The 22266-nt window shown below is 51.4% G+C and overlaps 2 protein-coding genes across 3 annotated transcripts; one reads left to right on the top strand and one right to left on the bottom strand.

Moving 5' to 3' along the window:
• Positions 1–7661: 7661 nt before the first annotated feature.
• On the bottom strand, positions 7662–10534 carry foxj1a (forkhead box J1a). Its single transcript, XM_076041445.1, has 2 exons — positions 9821–10534; positions 7662–8727 (listed from the first exon to the last, which is right to left on the bottom strand). Exons 1-2 carry the CDS (start codon positions 10460–10462, stop codon positions 7861–7863), a joined length of 1509 nt encoding a protein of 502 aa, XP_075897560.1. The 5' UTR covers positions 10463–10534; the 3' UTR covers positions 7662–7860.
• A 3455-nt stretch (positions 10535–13989) lies between these two features.
• On the top strand, positions 13990–21920 carry ubald2 (UBA-like domain containing 2). Of its 2 annotated transcripts, none has more exons than XM_076041420.1 (3): positions 13990–14163; positions 17977–18033; positions 19905–21920. In XM_076041420.1, the coding sequence occupies exons 1-3, from the start codon at positions 14020–14022 to the stop codon at positions 20256–20258; spliced, it is 555 nt and encodes a 184-aa protein (XP_075897535.1). In that variant the 5' UTR covers positions 13990–14019; the 3' UTR covers positions 20259–21920. The 2 variants fall into 2 exon arrangements, with proteins under 2 accessions (XP_075897535.1, XP_075897536.1); XM_076041421.1 differs by lacking the exon at positions 13990–14163 and adding an exon at positions 14234–14611.
• The last annotated feature ends 346 nt before the right edge of the window (positions 21921–22266 follow it).

The following is a 22266-nucleotide window of genomic DNA, read 5'->3' as shown; positions in this document are numbered from 1 at the left end:
TTCCTCTCAGTTAATAAGTGTTTGTCTGATCCTTCGCAGGGGGTGTTACGCACACACACACGCACACACACACACACGCACACACACACACACGCACACACACACACACACACACACACATGGTTGCTCACCCAGCTGTGGCAATGACAGCAGTGATGCAGCAGGCAGGTGGGGGGCGCAATAAACCTGGTTGCTGTGATGCCAACTTTCCTCACAGCAGCAGGTCAACACACACACACACACACACACACACACACACACACACACACACACACACACACACACACCACCTGCAGGGTCAATCATTCCACGACCAATGGAGTTGTCGGATCACATATTAAACCCGGACCTGGAACGCTGCTGCCCGTGTTGCATCCTGGCGTTTGGGAATTCTGGAGGAAACTGTAACCGGGACGCAGCAGCATTCCCGTTCACTGCAGTGTGAAGGTGCATTCCATCACACTGGGAGCTGCTCCGTGCTTGATGGAAAGTCCATTGAATGTAAATGAACCAGGAAGGTGCGAGTGAGTTTCCTCCTGGCCACAGTTTCACACCTCCAACAAATGAACCTGCTGTCACAGTGATTGACGGTAAATGTGGACCAATCACAGCCTTCAGCAGGTCCCAGGAGTGACATCACTGAACTCCAGCGCACCTGACGGGACGCTGTGTGTCGGACTTTTATCTCTTTGGTGGACGAAGTGGAGTTTTTCTCGCCGCTGGACGGTGAGATGCCGAGGCTGCCTTGATAAACGTGCAGCTGCAGCTCCGTCGGGGCCGAAGCGCGGCTCAAGTTCCAGACACAGATGTAAAATGCTGCCGTCTCCCCGGGAGACGGGACACAAAACCAGTCGGGTGACAAATGACTGGGCAAGCCAGAAGCTGCGGCGATAAAGACAGAGTGAACCGCCGAGTGAAATCACAAATCAGCTGGCAGCCGCTGAAAAACACAACGAAACAAAACAAAACAAAAAAAGCAAGCGGGCCACCCAACCTGCTGCCGGCTGATAGCAGGAGGACGGCTGGCACGCGGCAGCCATCGGGCTGGGAGATGTTTGGGAATCGTCCCGGAGGGTCTCTTCCCATCCCGTCCCCGCGTCCACTCCCACCGAGTCAGTGTGCGGACGCACCGAGAGGTCCGGTCCGCCGGGCCAGCGGCTCAAAAGGCCTCGCCGGGACTGTGGGGCGGCAACAAGGACACAAAGAAAGACTCAAATTAAAGTAACTTTTTTTTTGGGGGGGGGGGGAGCGGCGAGCAAAGAGTGGGACGAGGCCGGGACAAAGGCTCCCCGCTCGGCGGCGCACGGCGCCAAGCCGCAGGATGGCGTCCGACAAACGTTGAGAAATGGGAGAAGAAAAGGCACCAATAAAAGGGCGAGGGAGGGACGGTGGTGGGGGAGGAGGGGTGGGGATGTAGGGGGCGGCGGCAGGGGGGTGAGGACTCATTGAGCCGATCCAAGTCCCGCAAGCGGCTCAGCGACTCGCCCGCCCGGCCTTGATGGGCAGGCCCGGGCACGCCGGTGCGAGGTTAAATTTTTGGCCGGCAAGATTGTTTACACACACAGGCACGCACACACACACACACACACACACGCACACACACACACACACACACACACACACACACTGCCAGCTGCCACAACTCTCTTTGTGTTTGTTTTGTAAGTCAGTTTCTCCTCCTTCGGCCTCTTCGGCCACGATCGGCGTCAGAAGGGAGGCAAATCTGTGGCATCACAACCAAAAGAACCAGAGTGAAGGGGGAGGGTCCGGAGGAATCAGAAGAATCAGTGGGATCAGGGGGATCAGATGGAACCACAGGGAATCATGGGAATTGGAGGAGTTGGAGGAATCAGAGGAATCAGGGGGATCAGGGGAATCAAAGGGAGTGAGAGGAATCTGAGGAATCAGACGAATCAGAGGACTCAGATGGAACCACGGGGAACCACAGGAATCAGGAGTTGGAGGAGTCAGATGAATCAGAGAGAGTGAGAGGAATCAGACGAATCAGAGGACTCAGATGGAACCACGGGGAATCGCTGGAATCAGAGGGAGTTGGAGGAATCGGAGGAATCGGAGAGATTTAAAGGAATGGGAGGTGTGTGGTGATGATGTGCGCCTGCTCGGTCGATCAACGTCAGTGTTTGTCACTGCGGTTGGAAACTTTAGCGTCCTGGTGTTGGAGGTGTGAGTGGTGTCAGAGCAGGAAGGTGCAGCTGTGTTTGAGGGGAACAATGCTGGCCGCCACTGTCCCAGTGTAAGCCGAGCGTGTGTGCGCGTGTGTTTGGTAACTGACGCGAGTATTTAGCCACCATTGTGCTGTCAGGCCGCTGAGTCACCAGCTTTGACGTTACCTGGACAGCACAACAGTGTGACAGAAACCCTCGACGACCGACCGCAAAGAAGCCCGGAGATCCGAGGAGGAGGAATCTGCTGTGGCAACGGCAGCTTGCTGCCCTCGCCCACAGTTCACCGCTTCTAATCACTGACTCAGAACCTCAAGAACTCAATCATCTGTGTGACGAGACAGTTGTGTGTTCATCTGTTGGAAAAAGAAAGTACAGGTGATAAACTACCAGAGGCTCCTCTCTGGCCAGGCTGTGGATGCAGGATGGTGATCTGTTCTCACCAATACTTGCATACGTGCATTATTTATCTATACTATGTAGACTTGTATATAGATCCTTATTTTACTCCACTTCCGGTTGCACATTGTTTACTTGTTTACCCTTACTTTTTACTTTTTACTTATTCTGTAGTTTGTTTTGTTTGCTTTTTAACCTAAAAACGGAGTCAAATTCCTTGTTTGGCCTGTACAAACTTGGTCAATAAAGCTGGTTCTGATTCTGATTCTGTTGATGGGTGAGAAAGAAATGACCGGAAACACAAATGGTGGTAATTCACTTCCCGGAGACTTTATGATCAGTCAGGCTTCCAGTCAACACCAGGATAGCGGCTGCATTTGGAATTTGGTTGGGTTGGGGTTGGTTTGGTTTAGGGTTGGGGTTTGGTTAAGGTCAGATGCCTTGATCTCATGTTTTGGGAATCCATTGACCCAACATGCCCCTCTGGTACCCAGTGACCCTGAGACCCGGCCAGTGGTACCAGTGGTACCTGGAGGCTGGAGACGGCATTGAGCCCGGCAGTACTTCCCAGCTTTACTGCTCGCCGCAGAATTGGCTTTGTCATGCCGGCCTTCTTGCTGTCTCATTCACTCCCAACGAAGCAGCGGCGGCGGCCACAAAAGAACCCCATCAGCCCCCCCCCCCCCCCCCCCCCACCCTCCATCCCCCGGCCCGGCCAATGAATAAAGCGGCCCTCCCACCGTTTCCCCGCCCATTGTTTCCTGCTTGTTACACAGAGTGTGTGTTGCTCGCTGAGCCTGTGATGGATGTCGGATTACCCCTCAGCCTGTGTCCCCCTGACAAAGACACACACACACACGCAGACACACACAGAGGTAAACGTGCAAACACAACTTGTGCACTGGCCAAACACACACCCACCATCGTCCTCAACATCCTGCATACAATGAGCCGCAACTCTTTGTTCCGAGGCCTCAGCATCCATCCGTGTCCGGCAGCATCAGCATCAGCATCGACCCCAACCCCAACCCCAACCCTCACCCCAACCCCAACCCTCATCCTAACCCCACTGGTTGGGTCTCGCTCGGGAAGGTCCATGTGAACGTCACAAAAAGGAAGTCTTTAATCCTTCTTGAAGGTCCTGGTTTTGTGTCTGTCTGTGTTTTGCTTGCACCACTGTGGCTCCAGCACAGGGAGATGGTTCCTCTTCCCAACAGTCTGGTGGTCTTCCATTACCAAAATGACTCAGTGGCTCAGGTGTTTCCCAATGTGGACTTCCAAGTCTTTATTCTCCATATCTTCAACAAACACTAAGAAAGTTGTGTGACGGATTATCTCCAGTTTGGTGTGGTGCATGATTCCTCTGATCCAGTGGCCATGTGTTGGAAGTGTTGTCTATCCAATGTTATATGCTTCAAATCCCACAGTGTCTTCCTTTCATGACGTTCCAAACTCTTTCCCAGGTTGGTTTTGACTCTGCAGGTCGACGGAGCCTCGCTCTGCTGAGGTAGGTGAACTTTTACCAAACCTGGCAGGGCAATAAATCTGGGGCTCCATGCAGCCTCACCGTCCTCCCCAGTGCTCATCAACCCCAGTGTCTCAGTGGGACCAGTTCCCCCCTGTCTGCCCCCCCACCACCACCACTCCTACATGACAATGGTACCGGCAGTTCCCCTGGAAACGGGCCTTTCATGAGCTGTGTGATAAAAAAGATGTATTCCCGTCTCATTGCCCGTCCACTTTCTTCACATCTTTGTTTTTCTGCTCAACCTGCGGACGAGCGTCAGCGTGAGAGGGTCCCAGTCCCGACTCCCAGTCAGATCCCTCATCGGCTGCTTTTTGTCAGAGTGTCTTCCTCGGAATACCACTGGAGTTGTGGGGCAACAGGCTGGGGAGCGGCTTCCTCCGGGTCGTCCGTCCAAACTCTGGACTCTTTCTCTTCTCCGACGGTGAGTCCGAGGAAGAAGCGTTGGTTTGAATCTCTGGAGACCCCAGACATACTGATGCTGTGTCTCTCCCTCGCAAACTCCCCAGCCATTCAGCCGCTTTTCCTCATCCGGCACATCCTGGTACTTGAACCGCGACCGCTTGACAACGACATGAGCGAGGTATTTTTTTTTTTTTTTTTGAGTTTAGCACTTTCAGTTTGCGGCGTTTCAGGAGTGTGCGCGGGAGCCAGGGCTAGCGTTTCACCAGTGGCGGCTCCTCTTACCTGCAGCCGTCAGCAGCGGCCGGGAAATAAAGGCTGCATCGGGTTACCGCCGGCCTCTCACCTAACCAGCTGGCCCGCATTATCATCATCACCAGCGCCGGCGTGCGCCGTGCAGTCCAGCTGGAGCTGAGTCCAGCAGGTGGGGGAGGTTGGGGGGTGCTGCAGGGAGCTCAGGTTAAGGTGTGGATGCTGGTGTGTGTGTGTGTGTGTGTGTCTGGGGGGTGGGGGAGTGATCAGCTCTCCTTTCCAGGGAAAGAGCTCCCTGGCCGGGCACGAAGCTGCAGGTTCCTGCAACCGTCCAGGAGAGTGTTGGGTGTCCTGCGCTCCACAGGTGTAGCGTTACAGACCGGCCGTCCTCCACTGGGGGATCATCTCCCTGCCGTCATTACCTCATCAGCCATCACACACAGACAGGCCGCAGTGGGGGAGCGGGGGGGTGTAGGGGAGGTGCTGGCACAGCGACTTAAATTCTCCATATTTGCATGTGATTGGCACGGCCATTCATCCGACCCCGACCCGACGTGAGCCACCGTGCTAATCTGCGGCAGGGTCAGCAGGGTTGGATGGAGGTGGATGGGGTGGGGGGGTTGGGGTTGGGGGGGTGGGGGGGTGGTATGCGGTGTGGTCCATGCCGACAGTTCCCCTGATATATGGGACCGTGGGACGCTTGTCCCCATCAGACCCCACAGGGACGACAGGGCCGGGAGATGATACACATGATGGGGAACAAGGGTGCGAGTGAGAGTCAGACAAAGGGCTGAAAGAGAGGGCGACCACCCCCGACAGCCCCCTCCGTCCCCCCGCCAGCCCCCCTGCCACCAGCAGCCTGGTCCTAGTACAAGAGATGAGCAGGAAAAGACCGACGTAAATCTCACGTACGGGAGCACTAAAGTTGTGTGTGTGTGTGTGTGTGTGTGTGTGTGTGTGTGTGTGTGTGTGTGTTATTTTGGTGGCAGGGGGGTGAGGTGGGGGCAGCCAGAGGATGAAAACAAGGTCTGGGGTGAAAGGCTCCTCGTCTGGCCTTGCCACGCCCAGAGGAATGTTCCCAAAACTGTTGGGTTTGATGATTGGGACTCATTGTGGCGAGCAGTGACACTGGGGGCGGAGTCTAACTACAGATCATCCAAATGCAGGGTCCACGCTGACACTGTTTTTAAAATTTGGCCGCAGCTTTTTTTCTTGCGTGAACAAAGCCTCCTCCAGGGCCCCCGATTGGTCCGGACTGGTCTGGATCCGGACTGGGAGCGGGTTCAAGGTGGATCCATGGGTGTTCAGACTGTAGACTGTTTAAATATGATGTCACGTGGATTGGACTCTGTGTGTGTGTGTGTGTGTTCTTCACAATGTTCTGCCTCTATCCTACAATAAAGTCAAAGAAAAGCACACCATTAAAAAACATGAAAGTCTCACTCAGACTTGAGAGTTGCGGTAAAACTTGTTTTTATTGACAAAGACAAGTGGAAAAAAAAAATGAAAACAGAAAAGCAAAAGAATACAAAGTGTATTTCTGCAGGAGTAATCATGAGGTAAGACGTCATTTCTTGAGATGATTACGTCAGGAAGAGCGGCAACCACCTGGAGGTCGGTGGGTTGTTTTGTTTTTTGTGTTTTGTTTTTTCATTTTCACTCCTCAAACTCTGCTCGACGCCGACGGAACAAAGTGTTGCCACTGAAATGTAAAATGTCTCAGGTGAGTCTGAATTTGACTTGGCTCAGTTCCTTCCACGTGTGAGCAGGTTCAGCTCCGCCGCCGCCGCCGCCGCTGCTGCTGAAGAACAAGGGTTGCTGGTCTGCGGTCACAGAGAGCCCAGGCCTCACAACCCCCGTCAGGTCCCAAGTGGTGTTGCTCTTGGCACGTGGAAGGTCAGGTATTCATTTACGAGGCACCCGTGCCCTTTTAAAAGCGAGCGTTCGAACATCCAAAACGGCTCGGTCAGTGAGAGTTGATTTCACCCCCGAGCTCGGATGCGTCCAGCGCCGAACCGCTCCCATTACATAAAAGAAAAAGCACGACTACTATTTTTTTCAGTGTGATGTGAATCCTTCCTCTTTGGAGGAGGGAACGGAAGTTAATTTGCGTCATGGTTCCGCTATGAGTTAAAGCTAGGCTAATGATAAATCATAGGTTAGTAAAGAAAATAAAAGACAATCTACGACGCTAGCCGTTCCTAACACAAACAACATTTGGCAAATATCATTATCGTAGTGCTGCTGTCACAGTATTTACAGTAAAACAAAGACATTTCGAATGGACAAGACTCGCGTAGCAACATTAGCTTCAGCAGGCTTTTTGAGAAAAAGGCGACTGCTGCCGCAGTGATGGGACGGTTGGGCTGAAAACACGCTAACACACCCGCTGTCTGTTGCTACGGTGGATGCACCACATAGACACCAGAGACAAGTGTACAAAATGGCACCCTGTTTCTTTGGATGGAAAACAGCTCGTGTTAGCAAAACAGTTTTCTAACGATAATGAACCGACTGTGTTTGGAGTTTCAGAGCAGGACTTTTCACTCTCGTGTCATCGGAGGATACTTCCCATATTTCTTTCAATACCGCAGTTGGCCACCAGAGCGCTGCTATAGGCGAGGTGAGCGACCACATGGTGTCTGACTGTTAGTAGAGTCACCTTCTGCTTCTGTGTCCCCAACAATGGTGGCAAGTCAATGCAACTGACGAGCCCTGCTAGCATTTCACACTTTAGCCGACTGTGGCATCGGTTCAACCACCTAGCCTAGCGGGAACAAGCTCTTACAGCAACACAACAAGCTACTTACAGCCGAATGTTCACTGGCGACCCTCCATGAGTCCAGAAACATTTGTTTAGTTTGCTCGGGTTTCTTTCTTGTTTTTGTTTTTTTTAGCAAAAAGGACTGAGAGGTTTTTGACATTTTCTGTTCAGTCTGCATACGTGATTTACTTCCTGAATGACTCTGCGTCAAAAATACAAAATACTTGAAACAATTTCAAACTTGAAATTAACGTTTGGGAGTGAAACCACAGTCTGTGACAACCCAGTAGTCGGGAGTGTTCACTTCGCTAACGCACCAGGGACACAAGTATTCCTCAGAGAAGCGAGTCAATGCGGGCGCTGGGGTCTCCTCCCAGTGAGTCTCCGAGGTCAAACAGCTGGTCCAAGTTGACAGTGGAGCTACAGAGGAAGTCACTGTGGCCCTGGTTCTCATCCTCCGGCCAGGGGCTCTCCAGGAAGGCCGTGGCGAGGAAGGTCTCCTCATCCATGTCCGACACCTCGCAATTCCTGTGGGCCTCAACCAACACGTGGAGTTCTGACGCTCCCTCGGGGGCGTCGACGGGTGTGATGTGGGTCCCTCGTACCGTCAGGTCCACCTCCTTCATGATGGGACTCAGAGGTTCCCCTCCATCCAAGCTGAGCTCCCCACTGAGGGCCGAGTCCAGCAGGGCATCCCAGTCAAAGTCCCCCTTCAAGGATCCGATCTCCTTCTGCTCGTCAGTGGAGAGCAGCGGGGAACTGGAGCGTCGAGGGACCTTGTTAGCAGCGTTTCTGGGGCCCAGCACGTGTTTTCTCTTGGTTCCAGTTCTTCCCCTGACCACTGGCCAGGAGCCCAGCATGGTGCCTTCAGCCAGGTTAGGATCCCACTTCTGCTCGGCGCCCGTTGACTCTTCAAACTCCCTGAGGAGAAGCTGGGACTCTGGGCTCACACGGAAGCCAGGCTTGGGTTCTGTGGGGCTGCAGGGTCCCCGGGTCACGGGCCCAATGTTGACCTTGAGCCGGTTCTGCAGGGCCGGGTTGATCCGGACCGGGGGCATTCGCCTTTTCTTGTAGGCGCCGCTCAGGAGACGCTCGGCATACTGCGGGTCAATCTTCCAGAAGCCGCCCTTCCCTGGCTCGTCTTTCTGCCGCGGCACTTTGATGAAGCACTTGTTGAGCGACAGGTTGTGGCGGATGGAGTTCTGCAAAACAGAGCGGGTGATGTTTAGCTGATTACAACATGGACGTTCGACATGGACCCAACCTCACACAAATGATCAGGATTTTAGGATATACCTACGTGTTGGGAACCAAGAGCTGATTGGCTGAGAGCAAATGTGAATTTGATTTAGCTCCAGTTGTCAGGTTGGAGCGCAGTACTCCAACTAGACAAGTGGAACAGCATGAAGCCACTCTGGGTCAACTGGTCTGTACCAGACAAGTGGAACAGTTTGGTCTTTTAAAGCGGAAATACATTGAACCTGAGCGCCACGCTGATCATGTGGACTGATGATCTTGGACTTGATTTAGTTGGTCAGAAGCTGAACAACTTCATGCACATTCTTTCAGATTATTTTGTGTTTCGATACATGAAAGACGGTGTTTCAAACTGCTCGTCAGAATTATTTCCAGAGTTCTGCAAGAGCCCGAGCCTCCTTCCTGGCCTGGGTGCTCACTGAGCTAAGCTAAGCTAAGCTAAGCTAAGCTAAGCTAACCACTCGCTGCCATGGGGACTGTAAAGCAAAAGTTCAAACTGGCTGAACTGGGAGAGAGGCGGGAAGACGGGTCATGCATCACATGAATGTACCGTTGCAGTCAGGCATTCTAGCGACTCCCCCCAACCCCCACCTCCATCACCGCGGACCCGAAAGAGAGCAGTGACCCGGCAACCTTTGTTAAATATTATTTGCCCCATGCACTGCTTTGCAATAACAGAAACGCTCAGACGCGACACTGGAGCGCAGGAGTACAGCTAAACGACTCCATCAATCATTGATCCAGCCAAATTAAACTTTTTCCTGAAAGATTCCTGCCCTTTTCCCGGAAGGAATCTACACCTCCAGCAGCAGCAGCAGCAGCAGCGGCAGCAGCAGCAGCAGCAGAACCAACAGGAGGAAATGAACCAAAAGCTGCATGCAGAAATTATTATTATTATTATTATTATTATTATTATTATTATTATTATTATTATTATCATTATTATTATTATTATTATTTAGATTTAGATTTAAAAATAAATAAATAAATAAATAAAACTCCACCGGAAATAGAAACCTAATTGAGCCCCTGCTTTACCTGCCAGGTGGGGTCCGCGTGCCGGTAGTAGCAGAAGTTGTCTGTGATCCACTTGTAGATGCAGGACAGCGTGATCTTGATCTTCTTGCTGGCCTGCATGGCCATGCAGATGAGCGTCGCGTACGAGTAGGGCGGCTTGACGCGCGCGTCGGTCTTGTAGTCCACGTCGTCCGGGCAGTGGCCGTGCGCCACGATCCCGGGCAGGGCCTGCAGGCGGCAGTAGGCCGCCGCCGTGGGCTTGCCGGGCGTCAGTGGGGTCCCGATGGAGGCCGGGTCCCCGGCCAGGGGCGAGGCCGGGGCGTCGGAGCCCAGCAGCGGGTGTCCGAACAGCTGCTGCTGGTGGTGCTGCTGGTGGTGCTGCTGGTGGTGCTGCTGGTGGTGGTGCTGGTGGTGGTGCGCCTGCTGCGGCACGTTGGCACCGAGGATGGAGAAGTCCTGCAGCCACTGCAGGCTGGTCAGGCTGTCGTCCAGCATGATGTTGCTGCTGCCGCCGTTGTTGTTGTTGTTGTTGTCGTTGTTGTTGTTGTTGTTGTTGTTGTCCAGCGCGTCCTGCTCCTCCGCCTGGGCAGCGGCGGCCACCACCTCCTCCTCCAGCACCACCGAGCCCTCCGGCCAGGGATCCACACAGCTCAGGGTCAGCATGCTTCTCCTCCCTGCTCCGTCACCACCACCTCCTTCTGCTCCTCCTTCTTCTTCTCCTCCCTGCTCCGTCACCGCCTCCTTCTGCTCCTTCTTCTTCTTCTCCTCCTCCTCTTCTGCCTGCCAGGACCGAAAACACACACACACACACACACACACACACACACACACACACACACACACACACACACAACTTCAGCCAAGTGCGCAAAGACAATGACGCGCTCATTTGAAAACAGAGCCGCTGTGTGCGCGTGACAGAGAGATCTCAGGTGTGCGTCCCGCTGTCTGCCACCTGCCTCTGCTGTGTAGCCGAGCCGAGCCCGAAACTCTGGAATACACTTCTTCTTCTTCTTCTTCTTCTTCTTCTTCTTCTTTCCTTTTTTCTTTTTCTTTTTTTTTGCGCAGCGGCTCCTTTACCTCTCTGACTTAATTATTGTTTTGAAACTTTTTTTTAAACTATACTTGTGCGAACAATTATTATGGATAATAACGGAAAAAATAATACCAGTTCGATTCGATTCGAGATCAGACCGATTACTGCAAAATTATGTCGAAATCTCATGATTTTTACGCGTGAATACAACAACGTTCTGCTTCAGGGAAAAAAAAATAAAATCGAAATATTTAAAGCCGTGATAATAAATTAAACAATGCATGTAATTCATTTATTTTTACACTAAGATACCAGATGTAATTTAATTTCTTGAGGTAATTATTTATGATTATTTTTTTTTATTATTTTTTAATTGATTTTATCGTTTCCCACTCACCTTCTTTCTGTCTGTCCGCCAAGTAAAATCCGGCCCTGGAGGCCCCGGATGTTCGGCCTGTGCCCGCACCTGTTGCGGTCTGGATGCTGGGAGCTGCGGGGACTGTGCGGGTCTGTGCGGGTCAGTGGTGCCTGCGGCTGTCAGCGGGCTGCGCGAGCCGCTTTAATACCTGGCGGCGGGAGGTTTGACCGGCAACCATAGAAACGGGACGCCCCCCACTATAAACAGCTTCCTGCCCCCTCATTGGACCGCTGGTTTCTATGGCGCTTCATTTTTAATCACTCTCCAGTCCAGTGCTGCGGGTGCCCAACCTGAGGCCCGGGGCACGCCGGGGGACCCTGCGTGTCGAAGCGGGGATTACTTTAATTCAACATTAATTAAAACTCTGAAATGTGATTAATTTAGGAACAACGCGAGTTTTCCCAATCCAACTTTTCAAAGTTTGCTGTTCAAAATGAACTCAGGCTGTCAGACGTTGCTGCTCTCTGCAGGTTCTGTATTTTTTTGTGGGGGATTCTAAGAAAGAAAAAAAAAAGCAACACTCAAATTAGATACAAACTAAGCAATTCCTTTTCTGAAAATAAAAATGCTTTTTACGAAATTCTGAAACATTTACAGACCTCTGTCCCATTTTAGTAACATCACAGCAAACACACCGCCAAGACAGAAATGTCCAGAATCTCACTTCAGTCACTCTAAATAAACTGGAGATGTTTGTATTGGACCAGAACCACCAACAAATCTAACTGTGACGTTATTTAACCAGCGTCTAATTGTGAAGATATTTAACATTTGGCTTGTTTTTCAGTCCAGATGAGAAGCTGGACCCCTGAAGCTGGGAACTAAAATCATTATTAGAAATGTATATGTTTTTTTGACAGGTGAGAAACCAGTAGTTTTTACCCCAGGAAAGCCTTTTTGCATAAAGCTACATGGTATTTAAAGCTCCTCTTCAGGAGGACTTGCATCTTTCAAATCTGCAGAATCCTTAATGTACATATAACATTAAAAAAAATACTGGAGTGAAAATGCAGGAGTTTGTACTTGTGTGTGTGTGTGTGTGTGTGTGTGTGTGTGTGCAGGAATGTACTTTTGTTTTGAAACAAAAAAGGGTTTGTTCCCTCCAACGTTCTATTAGTGTGGCTGAGTGGTTTCCTGAGGCGCCTCACAAAAGACACTGTAAAGCAATAAAACTCCCTCCAGTGCTGACTGACGTTCCTGCGGAGCAGGAGGAGGACGTCCGACTGTACGCTGCCGCTCGCACACATGGCGGTCCCACTATCACACACACACACACACACACACACGCACGCACGGACACGGACACGGACTGATCAATAGGAACGTGTCCTAAACGCTACAAGTCAAAAATCAATTTTAAACTCGGTTCAGCTCAGTCAAGTCGCTAATAAGCCACTTGTATTTTCTCTTATTTTAAGCAGAAGACAGGAGACGAGTGAGGCCGGTGAAGCAAAGGTGCAATGAAAACAAAGCAGGCCTGTTTAAATGGGGTTAATGCAGGGGTGGGCAAACGTTTTGACCCGGGGGCCACAATAGGTTCTAAAATTTGACAGTGGGGCCGGAGCAGGAGCAGGTGGATGGAATGTTTTGGTGACTCACCACGTAGAAGAGAGAAATATCTCATGGGATATGTCGCCGTTGAAAATCAACAAAAGCACAGTTACAATAAGATGTCCTTGAAGCCGCGCTGTATTAAGCTCTCTGCTGAAATCACTCTTAAAACACTGAAAACATGGATGAAATACTGCTATTTTATGACTTGCTTACTATTAATATCATTTCTTCAAGTTCGGCGGGCCGGATTAAAAAGCTTAATGGGCCTCATATGGCCCCCGGGCCGTAGTTTGCCCATGCCTGGGTTAACGTCAAGTCAAGGCACTTGGCGTGTGAGCAAAAAGTCGTATCAATATATTTTATTATATATGATATATATAATATATAATTGTATTCTTGTGTTACATCTATTTTAATTGTTTTTTATTTATTATCTTAATCTCTCGCATTGTTTTATATTGTTATTTTACCTGTAAAGCGACTTTGAGCACTTGTAGAAGCGCTTTATAAATAAAAAGGAAACATTATTATTATTATTATACTGAACTCCGCTTCCTCACTGTCGATGCTGTCTGCTGGCCTGCACTCCCTCCAAAAGACTACATTACCCACCTGTCAGTAAATCACCAACGTGTGAATATGAATCACGTTGATTACTTACTGATAAATTGCTAAGTCATTAGTAATACTGGCCTTTAGGGGGATTCTAAAGCCCAATTTATATTTTCCCCCATTCGTGTGGGAGCTGTTTGGGCCCTGCGGCAATACTGGTCTTCGACAGAAGAGGGCGCTGCGTACTACGGGATTGATTGGCGTCAAGCTCAACGCTTGGGGCTGGGAAACGCCACTTCCAAGATAAAAAAAACCGAAGAGCAGGAAGAGCGCCTGGGAGAATGTTGGGAGTCTTGGAAGGAAGCAGGAGTCCAGCAGGACAACGACGAGCCGCGGACCTACCGGAACCTTCAGACCTCCGAGCACATGGGATCAGTTCCCACGTCAGCAGCAGCAGTTTACACGTCAACGCTGTTCATAACATTTCGTTTGTTCAGAGTGTAATTTACATAGAGAGAAAAATCAGTGTACGGAATGACAAAGTGAGTGAGTCACGAGGGTGGAAATAAACATCCGCAGAACGTGAGCGACTGATTCCTATGTTTACTTTCGTGCACGGTTCCGTACCTGCCAAGCGGGGGCAGCCAATCAGCGGCAAGGATGACTGTTTCGGGAGCCAATCGCAAACATTACGTCAGCGTAACGGCCGGGAGCTGGGGACACGTGCAGCTACACAGCGTGACCTCGCGGGGAGGGGGGCGGCGACGCGTTCAGGTCGCAGCGCCACCCCTTCAGCCGTCCCCGGTGAGCAAAACGAACGCACCGGTCAATTTAAACCCCCACCGTCCCTTGGACGAGCCAATCGGCGCGTCTCGTCGTTGGTGTCTCGCTGGCGCCGCCGTCCAATCAGCGGCTCGCTCCTCTTTGTTGTTGGTGGTGACATGAAAATATTGTTGTTGCTTTGCTGTCGAAGGAAGGAAGGCAGGCTGCGGACGGAGGAGCGCACTCCGACACGCAGGGACGGGCGGCTCTGACGGTTCCGAGGACTCGACTTCCATCTGTAGTTTATTTCCCTCCCCCCGCCCCCTCCTCGTCGCTGTAGTCATTTCCCCTGTTTTCTAATTCGGCGATCATGTCGGTGAACATGGAGGAGCTCAGGCACCAAGTCATGATCAACCAGTTTGTTTTGACGGCCGGCTGCGCCGCCGACCAGGCGAAGCAGCTCCTCCAGGCGGCCCACTGGCAGTTCGAGGTGAGCGGGGTTGGAGGAGGGCGATCAGCGGGGATCCACCGGTTCGGATCCCCGGAGTTTTTTTTTTTTTTTTTAATTTTATTTATTTTTTTAACCGAAACCGTGTGGTCGAACTCGGGACCAAACCAAGCGGCGTTGTTGTTGTTGTTGCTGCTGCTGCTGTCGTTTTGTTTTTCCGGTGTACTAGTGACCCTACTAGTTTCCGATTGAACCGGGTTCCCTGCCGAACAGCAGCAGATTCGTCAAAAATGTCACAAACATACACAACACGTTAACGTGTTTATTTATTTTTTTCTCTATTTATTTATTTTTTTTTTAATTCTGTTAATGCCACCAGTGCGTAGCGACTTTAAAGTCGCCAGTAATGCGTTCACGTGTTTGTGTGTGAATTCGTGTCGAATCTGCTGACGGCGGCGCTTCACATCTGCTGCTGTTCGGCAAAGCAAGCGGTTAAATCGGAAGCCAGTTCGAGACACAACACTGGGATTGTGTTGGCTGTCCACGACCACGCGCTGCTGCTAGCCGGCGGCTAGGCTAAGCTAGCGGTGAGGACGTGGTAGAGGACTGACTCGGTTTCATGTTGTTGTTTACATTCCCCACTGTGTAATCCACCCTGTCGCCGCCATGCTAGCCGTTGCTAGCCTAGCCGCCGGTTAGCCCGAATCAGCTCCCAGACACCGCGGGCCGAACCGAGGTTTGACTTGGAACAGCTTCCGTCGAAAACAAAACAAACGGTGTGTGTGTGCGTGTGTTCGTGTCGGACGTGACGAGGTGATTTGTTCTCCTCGACACAACCCACCGCAGAACGTCGTCAAGAAATGATCAACACAGCCTGGATTGTTGTCCAGATTCGTCATAGACGACAAAACGGATTGCATCAGAACGGTGGTGTTTTATTAGCTGCTTTGTTTTCATCCTGACAGTGAGTGGGGACACACACGGAGCAGCAGACCCCGAGACTCGAAATCCATCCCGGGCTGCTTGCGGTTATATTTAGACTGATTTAAGATGCGCCACCCGTCCGGCTCTCCTCATTCAGTGCCATTAAAGCTGCAACGACGAGAACATTAATCTTTCCTCTGAGGCGTGAAGACGGACCACCGCACCACTTTTCCTGGTTTCCCCAATCTGCTTCTGCTCAGACATTCACGGGGTGTGAAGCAGCGTGAGTGCTGTAAAGGGAATCAGTAGCTGTATTTCCATTTCAGTTTTTCGCAAAAATAAAAGCGATATTTATAAACTTTTGACAAAGTTTCCGCTGAATGGGCTGAAGCACTTCAGAGCTGTAATTCTCATCCGAATCTCGTCCTGCAGAATCTGACGAGAATTCCGTTTACTTTTGTTTGTTTTGTTTTCTCTTTGATGACTTGTAAAAAAAATAATAATATTCCGTCTCCTCATAATCACAACGCTCTATTTTCACCGGTCAGTGAACGGGTCACGTGACCCCTTTCCATCACGTCTGCTGACGCGTCGATGTGAAAAAAAAGTCTTTCAATGACACTCTTGTGATATTCCTCCGTATGGACCTCATGAGAACGTGAAGACCTTTTCAAGATATTGGAGAGGTTTTTCCAAGTTCAGGTGTTTCCAGCACCAGTTTTTGTTGCCATGCCTGGGTTTTGTGCAACTCCAGGAGTCACGGAAGCGCAGCTAGCGATCCACTGATCCTCCCAGTGATCCGCCAGTGAACCCAACCGCTCATTAGGAATGAAAACAGACCGGCGGCCTGCAGTCAGGGCCTCCGTCAGCTGACTGGAGGTTTACAAACGGCCCCTGAAGTGGGACACAACGTCACGATTGTGTTGAGAAGGTCGTGACGCCAACAGCTGATGGATCCCCTGGAGGATCTCAGCAGATTCTCCTCCGTCTGCCGGGACGGATCAGCCTGTCGGGGCCAGGTGCCTCACCGGGGGGAGGCCCCGCCCCCCTCACAGCCGCTCCCGCCGTGATTGACGGCGGCGTCTTAACTCCCTCGGCGAGCCGCCGTTTCTATTTCTGTGCGCATGAGAAACTCCAGCGCGATCCGCCGAGGTGGTCGCTGAACTGAGTGACTGTACGAGGCGGCTTTTGGGTGCGTGCGTGCGTGTTCCTGCTGGTGATAAAAAGTGTAAGCTGAGAAGTTGTCGGCTGACTCAGGTATACACACTCTCTCACACACACGGCTCATTGTTCTCAGCAGTGACTCACCAACCTGCAGGTTACCTGGACACATCAACAACACGGCGGGAAGCAGGAAACGTCTCCTGAGTCACGGCAACACAAACGCACAAAGAGGGCCAAATGGGGTCACAAACAGACACACACACACACACGTCGCCTCGTACAATCACCCAGCACCAAATTTCACCCCGCTGGGTGTTCAGATACACAACCTAAAACACAACCTCATCGTGGTGTTTGTTGCCAGACTGATTTGTTCCAGAAGTTTCCACAGCGTCTGCTATTGATTATGGATATCAGCTCCTCCTCCTCCTCCTGTGCGGTTACTCATTAATAATAATCATGACGACGACGACGACAACAACAGGGTCGACGCAGTTCCAGCGGCGGGCGGACAAAGAGCAGCAGAGGAGCCGCTCGCACTCTTCATATGTGTGTCACGTTGTGCGGCAGGCAGACATTCCTGCACTGCCTGCTGCTGTTGTCAAACAACCGGAGCGTGGGGGGAGGGGCGGGCCGCAGGGTTCAGGGCTTTATATTCAGAGGGGAGGAGGGGGAGAGGTTTCCCAGAACTCTAGAATTTAACTGAAAGATGAAAGTGTTTGAGAGAAGGCAGACGGACAGACGTGCTGTCTGGAGCTGCGATTCCATGACAGTTTTCCACAAAATGACAGCGATATTTTGAAAACTTTGACAAAGTGCCGTTGTGATTTGCAGGCGTTTTTTTTTTGTTGTTTTTTAACAAGAATTACGTTTGCGTTTGTTTTTCGCTGCGGTGATGTGATTGATTGTGTTGCTCAAGATCACAAGGTTTTCAGTCTGTTGTTGGAGAACTGTGGAGAAAGCAGCATCCATCAGGCCGACTGCTGTGTGCGTGTGTGTGTGTGTGTGTGTTCCTTGCTTTAGCCTTGTTTACATTCCCTCCTCTCCGTCTCCATTGGGAAACGCCCACACCAGGCGTTCGTACTTGTTCGGAACTCTGAAGTTTTCCCCCCTTGTTGTTGCTGTGTGTCCCAACGATTCCCAACGGTAAAGAGTTGAAATGACTCCTGAGTTTGTTGGCAGTTATTTGACTCAGTCGGTGGTTGAGCAGGAGCAGCAGCAGCAGCAGCAGCAGCTCTGTGGTCTTGAAGACCAGGAGATCATGTGACCAGTTGTGCTTACTGACCCCTCTCTCTCTCTCTCTCTCTCTCTCTCTCCAGACGGCCCTCAGCTCGTTCTTCCAGGAGGCCAACATCCCCAGTCATCACCACCAGATGGTAAGAACTCCACATACACTCACAGAACTACAACTGGAATCAGCCAATTGATGGTTAACCTGGCTGAAATTGTGCTGGTCATGTGACCTTCATCCTCCCAGCAGCCACTGCTGCTACCCAGAGGGTCAAAGGTCGTCCTCACCGTCCACAATCACGAAAAAGTCCCCTGCTCTCCTTCTGCCATGGCTCCACTTTTCATTCAGCTGGTTGTCACTCCAAACACTTTGTGATGTCACAAAGGGCACGTACACTTGTCCAGGCTTGAGACCACACCCCCAGCCAAGTGTCAGCTCCGCCCACTCTCTGCCCACCCCTGTTTTTGTCTCTTCTACAAAAACAACACGCGGGAGGGGTTTAATCGACTGCGGGTTAGCAGGAGGCAGCAAACAGAGGGCTAACTGTGGCGCCCCCCCGGTGGTCAGTCTGATAACTTTATTTTGGTAACTCGCCGCTGGAGTCTGGGGCTGAGAAATTAAGATCAGTGGGCAGAACTGCAGCAGCTTCAAAGTCCCAGAACTGGGTGATGAATCATTTCCTGTGTGTGTGTGTGTGTGTGTGTGTGTGTGTGTGTGTGTGTGTGTGTGTGTGTGTGTGTGTGTGTGTGTGTGTGCGCACTCTCTGGCTGCCTAATCCGTAACAGTCATCATCAGATCATAAAGTGGATCCTCTCCGTCTGAAAGTCATTGTTGTGTTGTGTTGTGTTGTGTTGTGTTGTATTTCTCAGTTGCGTCACCACGTGCACACAGGATGTGTGTGTGAGAGAGCGTGAGAGACACACACACACACACTACTGCTTACGCAACCCAGTTTCTCAACGGTCGAGTCTGAATCTCCCAACAAACGTCCACACGGGTGTCGACTGTGAGGCACAACACACCCTGTGTGTGTGTGTGTGTGTGTGTGTGTGTGTGTGTGTGTCAGTTTGTGTTATTACTTTGGGTGCAGTGTGCAGTGACATCACCCTGCCTGAGGGCTGCAGCAGGATGGAAGTGTGAGAGTCTTTGTTTCGGGAGCAGGAAGTGGCTGAAGTTGTCGTCCTGATTGTGTGTGAAAAGGGTTTGTTGCACTGTTTGGCGGCTGAGGCCGAACAAACGTCTGACTGCAGTCCAGGTGAAGGAATTCTGGGGGAAAAAATGTGCCGGTGTTTCACTGGAGGTGAATTAGACTGAAGTTTAACTGGTGCTACACAAGATCAGTTCAGCGTTGTTGTTGTTTTCTCTTAGATTACTGTCGTCTCTGGTCAAGGTGAACTCAGTGATCCGGCTCAGTGAACCGGCTCAGTGAAAGCGCTCTTGTCGTCCTGCTCGTGACAACCGTGAAGGTCGAGCTGACGACCTTCACCATGACCAGATTGGAAACAAAATGTTATTAAAAACACTTCCTAGCTGAATGACTCACTGAGTCACTGACTGACTCACTGCCAGTGAGTTCTTCCAATTCTTAATTTACCAGTTCCCCCGCCAACAGCTGAACCCTCCCCCCCCTCCATTTCTGACTGCTACCTGATCTGTGTGTGTGTGTGTGTGTGTGTGTGTGTGTGTGTGTGTGTGTGTGTGTGTGTGCGCGCGCATCTTGAAGACTTGTGGCATTTAGCAGTGGGTCACAGTTTACAATCTACACCACCTGATCTCACACACGCACAGTTTTGAAATGCTTACAGTCAACAGAGCTAAAATGATAATAAGCACACACACACACACACACACACACTTTAAAGACTGAAACAAACTTGTTTCAGTCTTTAAAGTGTGTGTGTGTGTGTGTGTGTGTGTGTGTGTGTGTGTGTGTGTGTTGAACTGGTCTGAGGGCCAAACCAGGGACCCCACCACCAACCACCCACCCTGACTTCCTGTCCCCCCTCCCCCCTACAGATGTGCACGCCCAGGAACACGCCGGCCACGCCGCCCAACTTCCCGGACGCCATCACCATGTTCTCCAAGCTCCGCGCCTCGGACGGCGGCTCCGCTCCCGGCGGCGGGGGTGGGCCCCTCCCCCAGGTGTCGATGGCGTGCTCCCCCCCGTCCTCCTCCTCCTCGGGGTCGGGCTTCGGCTCCTTCTGGGCGTCGCCGCCGCCCTCGTCGCCCACCGGCCCCCACCTGCAGCACCACCACTACCACCACCACCTCCACCACCACCACCGCCAGACCCCCATGTGGCCCCCCGTCTCCCAGCCCAGCGGCTCCCAGCAGCCGCCCGTCATATCGGCCCTGCACAGCCAGAGATGAGACTGAGTGGTGGGGGAGGGGCTCTGGGGGTTGGGGGTGTGGCCTAATCAGTCTTGTGGGAGGGAGGGGGGAGGGAGTTGGGGGGCCCAATTTTTTTTATTTTTTTTTCTAAACTGAAAAAGGAGCCGTTTGGCGACACTTTTGGAGACACTTTTTCCTCCCTGTCCTCCTCATATCAACTTGGGGAGGAGGAGGACTCGCCATCATCTTCATCACCACCACCATCATCATCATCCTCCAAACAAGCCCCCAGGAACCAACAGAGCACTTAGAGCAGAGTCACGTGACCTGCTGCTTCTTCTGAGCAATAACCAGCGGGGGGGAGGGGGGAGTTTGGACGGGACAGGAAGTGCGTCGGTGGAGGCGGAGCCTCGACCAGAGACTATGATTGGAGGGTTCCCAGAGCGAGAGGCTTCCTCTCCCTGCAGTTCCACTCCATCAGTTCCATGGAGTTTGTCGTTCGAGGTTCTTTGGTTTTTCTTTCGTCAACTCAGGAAAACGGGTTTATTTACGCTGTTTTTTTTCTATGTTGGAGGATTTTGGAGGAACTCTTTGGCGGGAACAGGAAGTGAAGGGTCGGGGGCGCAGAGGGAACCAGGAAGTGACGGGAAATAAGTGAACGACAAGCAGGAGGACAAGCTGCCCTGGTTGGGTGTTGGTGACCAGCTGGTGTCCCTGACTCCTCCTCCTCTTCCTACTTCTTCTTCTCCACCTCCTCTTCCTCCTCCCTGCGCTGCGATTGGCCGGCTCGTGACAGTAGGAAGTGGAAACGGCTGCGGTCGAGTGGCTTCAATTCTCAGATTTTTCTTTGTCGTCCTCGGCGCGTCGTAGCAACAGAAGCTCGGACGGAGTTCGGAGGATGACGGCGGTTGGCTCTTTGACCCCGCCCACCCCTCCCACCCTCGAGCTCGGGGACGAGACCAGACTCTTCCAACAAGTCCAGGCCGCCGCTGCCCAGGAATGCAGTGCGAAGCTCCGCCCCCGCCTGCCGTGTTCGGCCATGACCTCACCAGGGGCAGGCGGGCGTGTCCACCTCTCACTCCAGACAATCAGCTGCCTCCGCCGGGGTTCTCTGGGATTTTGACTTTGTTGAGAGACTTCAAACGAAATGTATCCAAAAAACACGAGAGGAAGAAACAGCGGACGCCTCCTGTCAGGAGCTGCTCGGCCGCCTTCTTCTTCTTCTTCTTCTTCTTCTCCGGTTTCCATCTTGATGAGATCTGTGACGACTTTGGCCAAGTTTGAGAGTCAGTTTGCAGACCGTCGAAGCTCTGACTTGATGGATTTTCACTCAGCCGATCTTTTACTTTTCATATCTCCAGTTCACGTTAGAGAAAATGTGTTTAGTTCCGACGTTACTCAGAACAACAGGCACTGAGGGTCTGCAGGGGGTTCCTCACGTCTCGCGTGTGTGTGTGTGTGTGTGTGTGTGTGTGTGTGTGTGTGTGTGTGTGTGGGGATGATTTCTGTTCTCCTGAAGACACTTTGCCGCCACTCTGCTCTCACCGAGCCTGTGGTGGCGTTGGTTTTTTTTTTTGTTTTTTTTTTACATTTCTCTCACTATCCTCTAATCTTGCGGCTCTTTTTTTTTTCTAGAGTTTCCAACAACTTTGTGTTTAAATTTGTATTTATATGTTTAATAAAACAAAGTGTGATCCGCTACTTCCTGCCGGCATCTCGTGTTTTGTTTCCCACAATGCAGCGGGGCTGAGGAACGAGGAAGGATGTGGTCAGAGCTCAGAGTCAAACATTGTGTGTGTGTGTGAGAGAGAGAGAGAAACTGAATGGGCCAATGCGAACGTATCCTGTTGCATTGATTCGGCTCTGAATCTTTCGATTCATTCAGGTGAATCGGATGAAAAGTAGCCCGTAAAGCAACAAAAGAACAACGCTCTAACTGACCAACCAGTGGCACCAAGAGCACAGAGACCTCACTTCACTATGATTCATTTTAAGTTAAATTTAATTGTAAAGTGAAATATTTTGCGTAAAGTATTTTTTCTTTTTT

This window comes from Nelusetta ayraudi, unplaced genomic scaffold (assembly GCF_046127955.1).
Source record: "Nelusetta ayraudi isolate G7.1 ecotype Tasmania unplaced genomic scaffold, CSIRO-AGI_Nayr_v1 ptg000067l, whole genome shotgun sequence".
NCBI classification, from domain to species: Eukaryota; Metazoa; Chordata; class Actinopteri; order Tetraodontiformes; family Monacanthidae; genus Nelusetta; species Nelusetta ayraudi.
Note: the sequence above shows the minus strand (reverse complement) of the source record. Positions and strands in the feature narration are given on the sequence as shown.

Coding starts and splice junctions, on each gene's coding strand:
- foxj1a (XM_076041445.1), bottom strand. CDS start 10,462: ATGCTGACCCTGAGCTGTGTGGATCCCTGGCCGGAGGGCTCGGTGGTG. Junction 8,728..9,820: donor ACGCGGACCCCACCTGGCAG/GTAAAGCAGGGG, acceptor TCTGTTTTGCAG/AACTCCATCCGCCACAACCT.
- ubald2 (XM_076041420.1), top strand. CDS start 14,020: ATGACTGTTTCGGGAGCCAATCGCAAACATTACGTCAGCGTAACGGCC. Junction 14,164..17,976: donor CACCCCTTCAGCCGTCCCCG/GTGAGCAAAACG, acceptor CTCTCTCTCCAG/ACGGCCCTCAGCTCGTTCTT. Junction 18,034..19,904: donor CCAGTCATCACCACCAGATG/GTAAGAACTCCA, acceptor TCCCCCCTACAG/ATGTGCACGCCCAGGAACAC.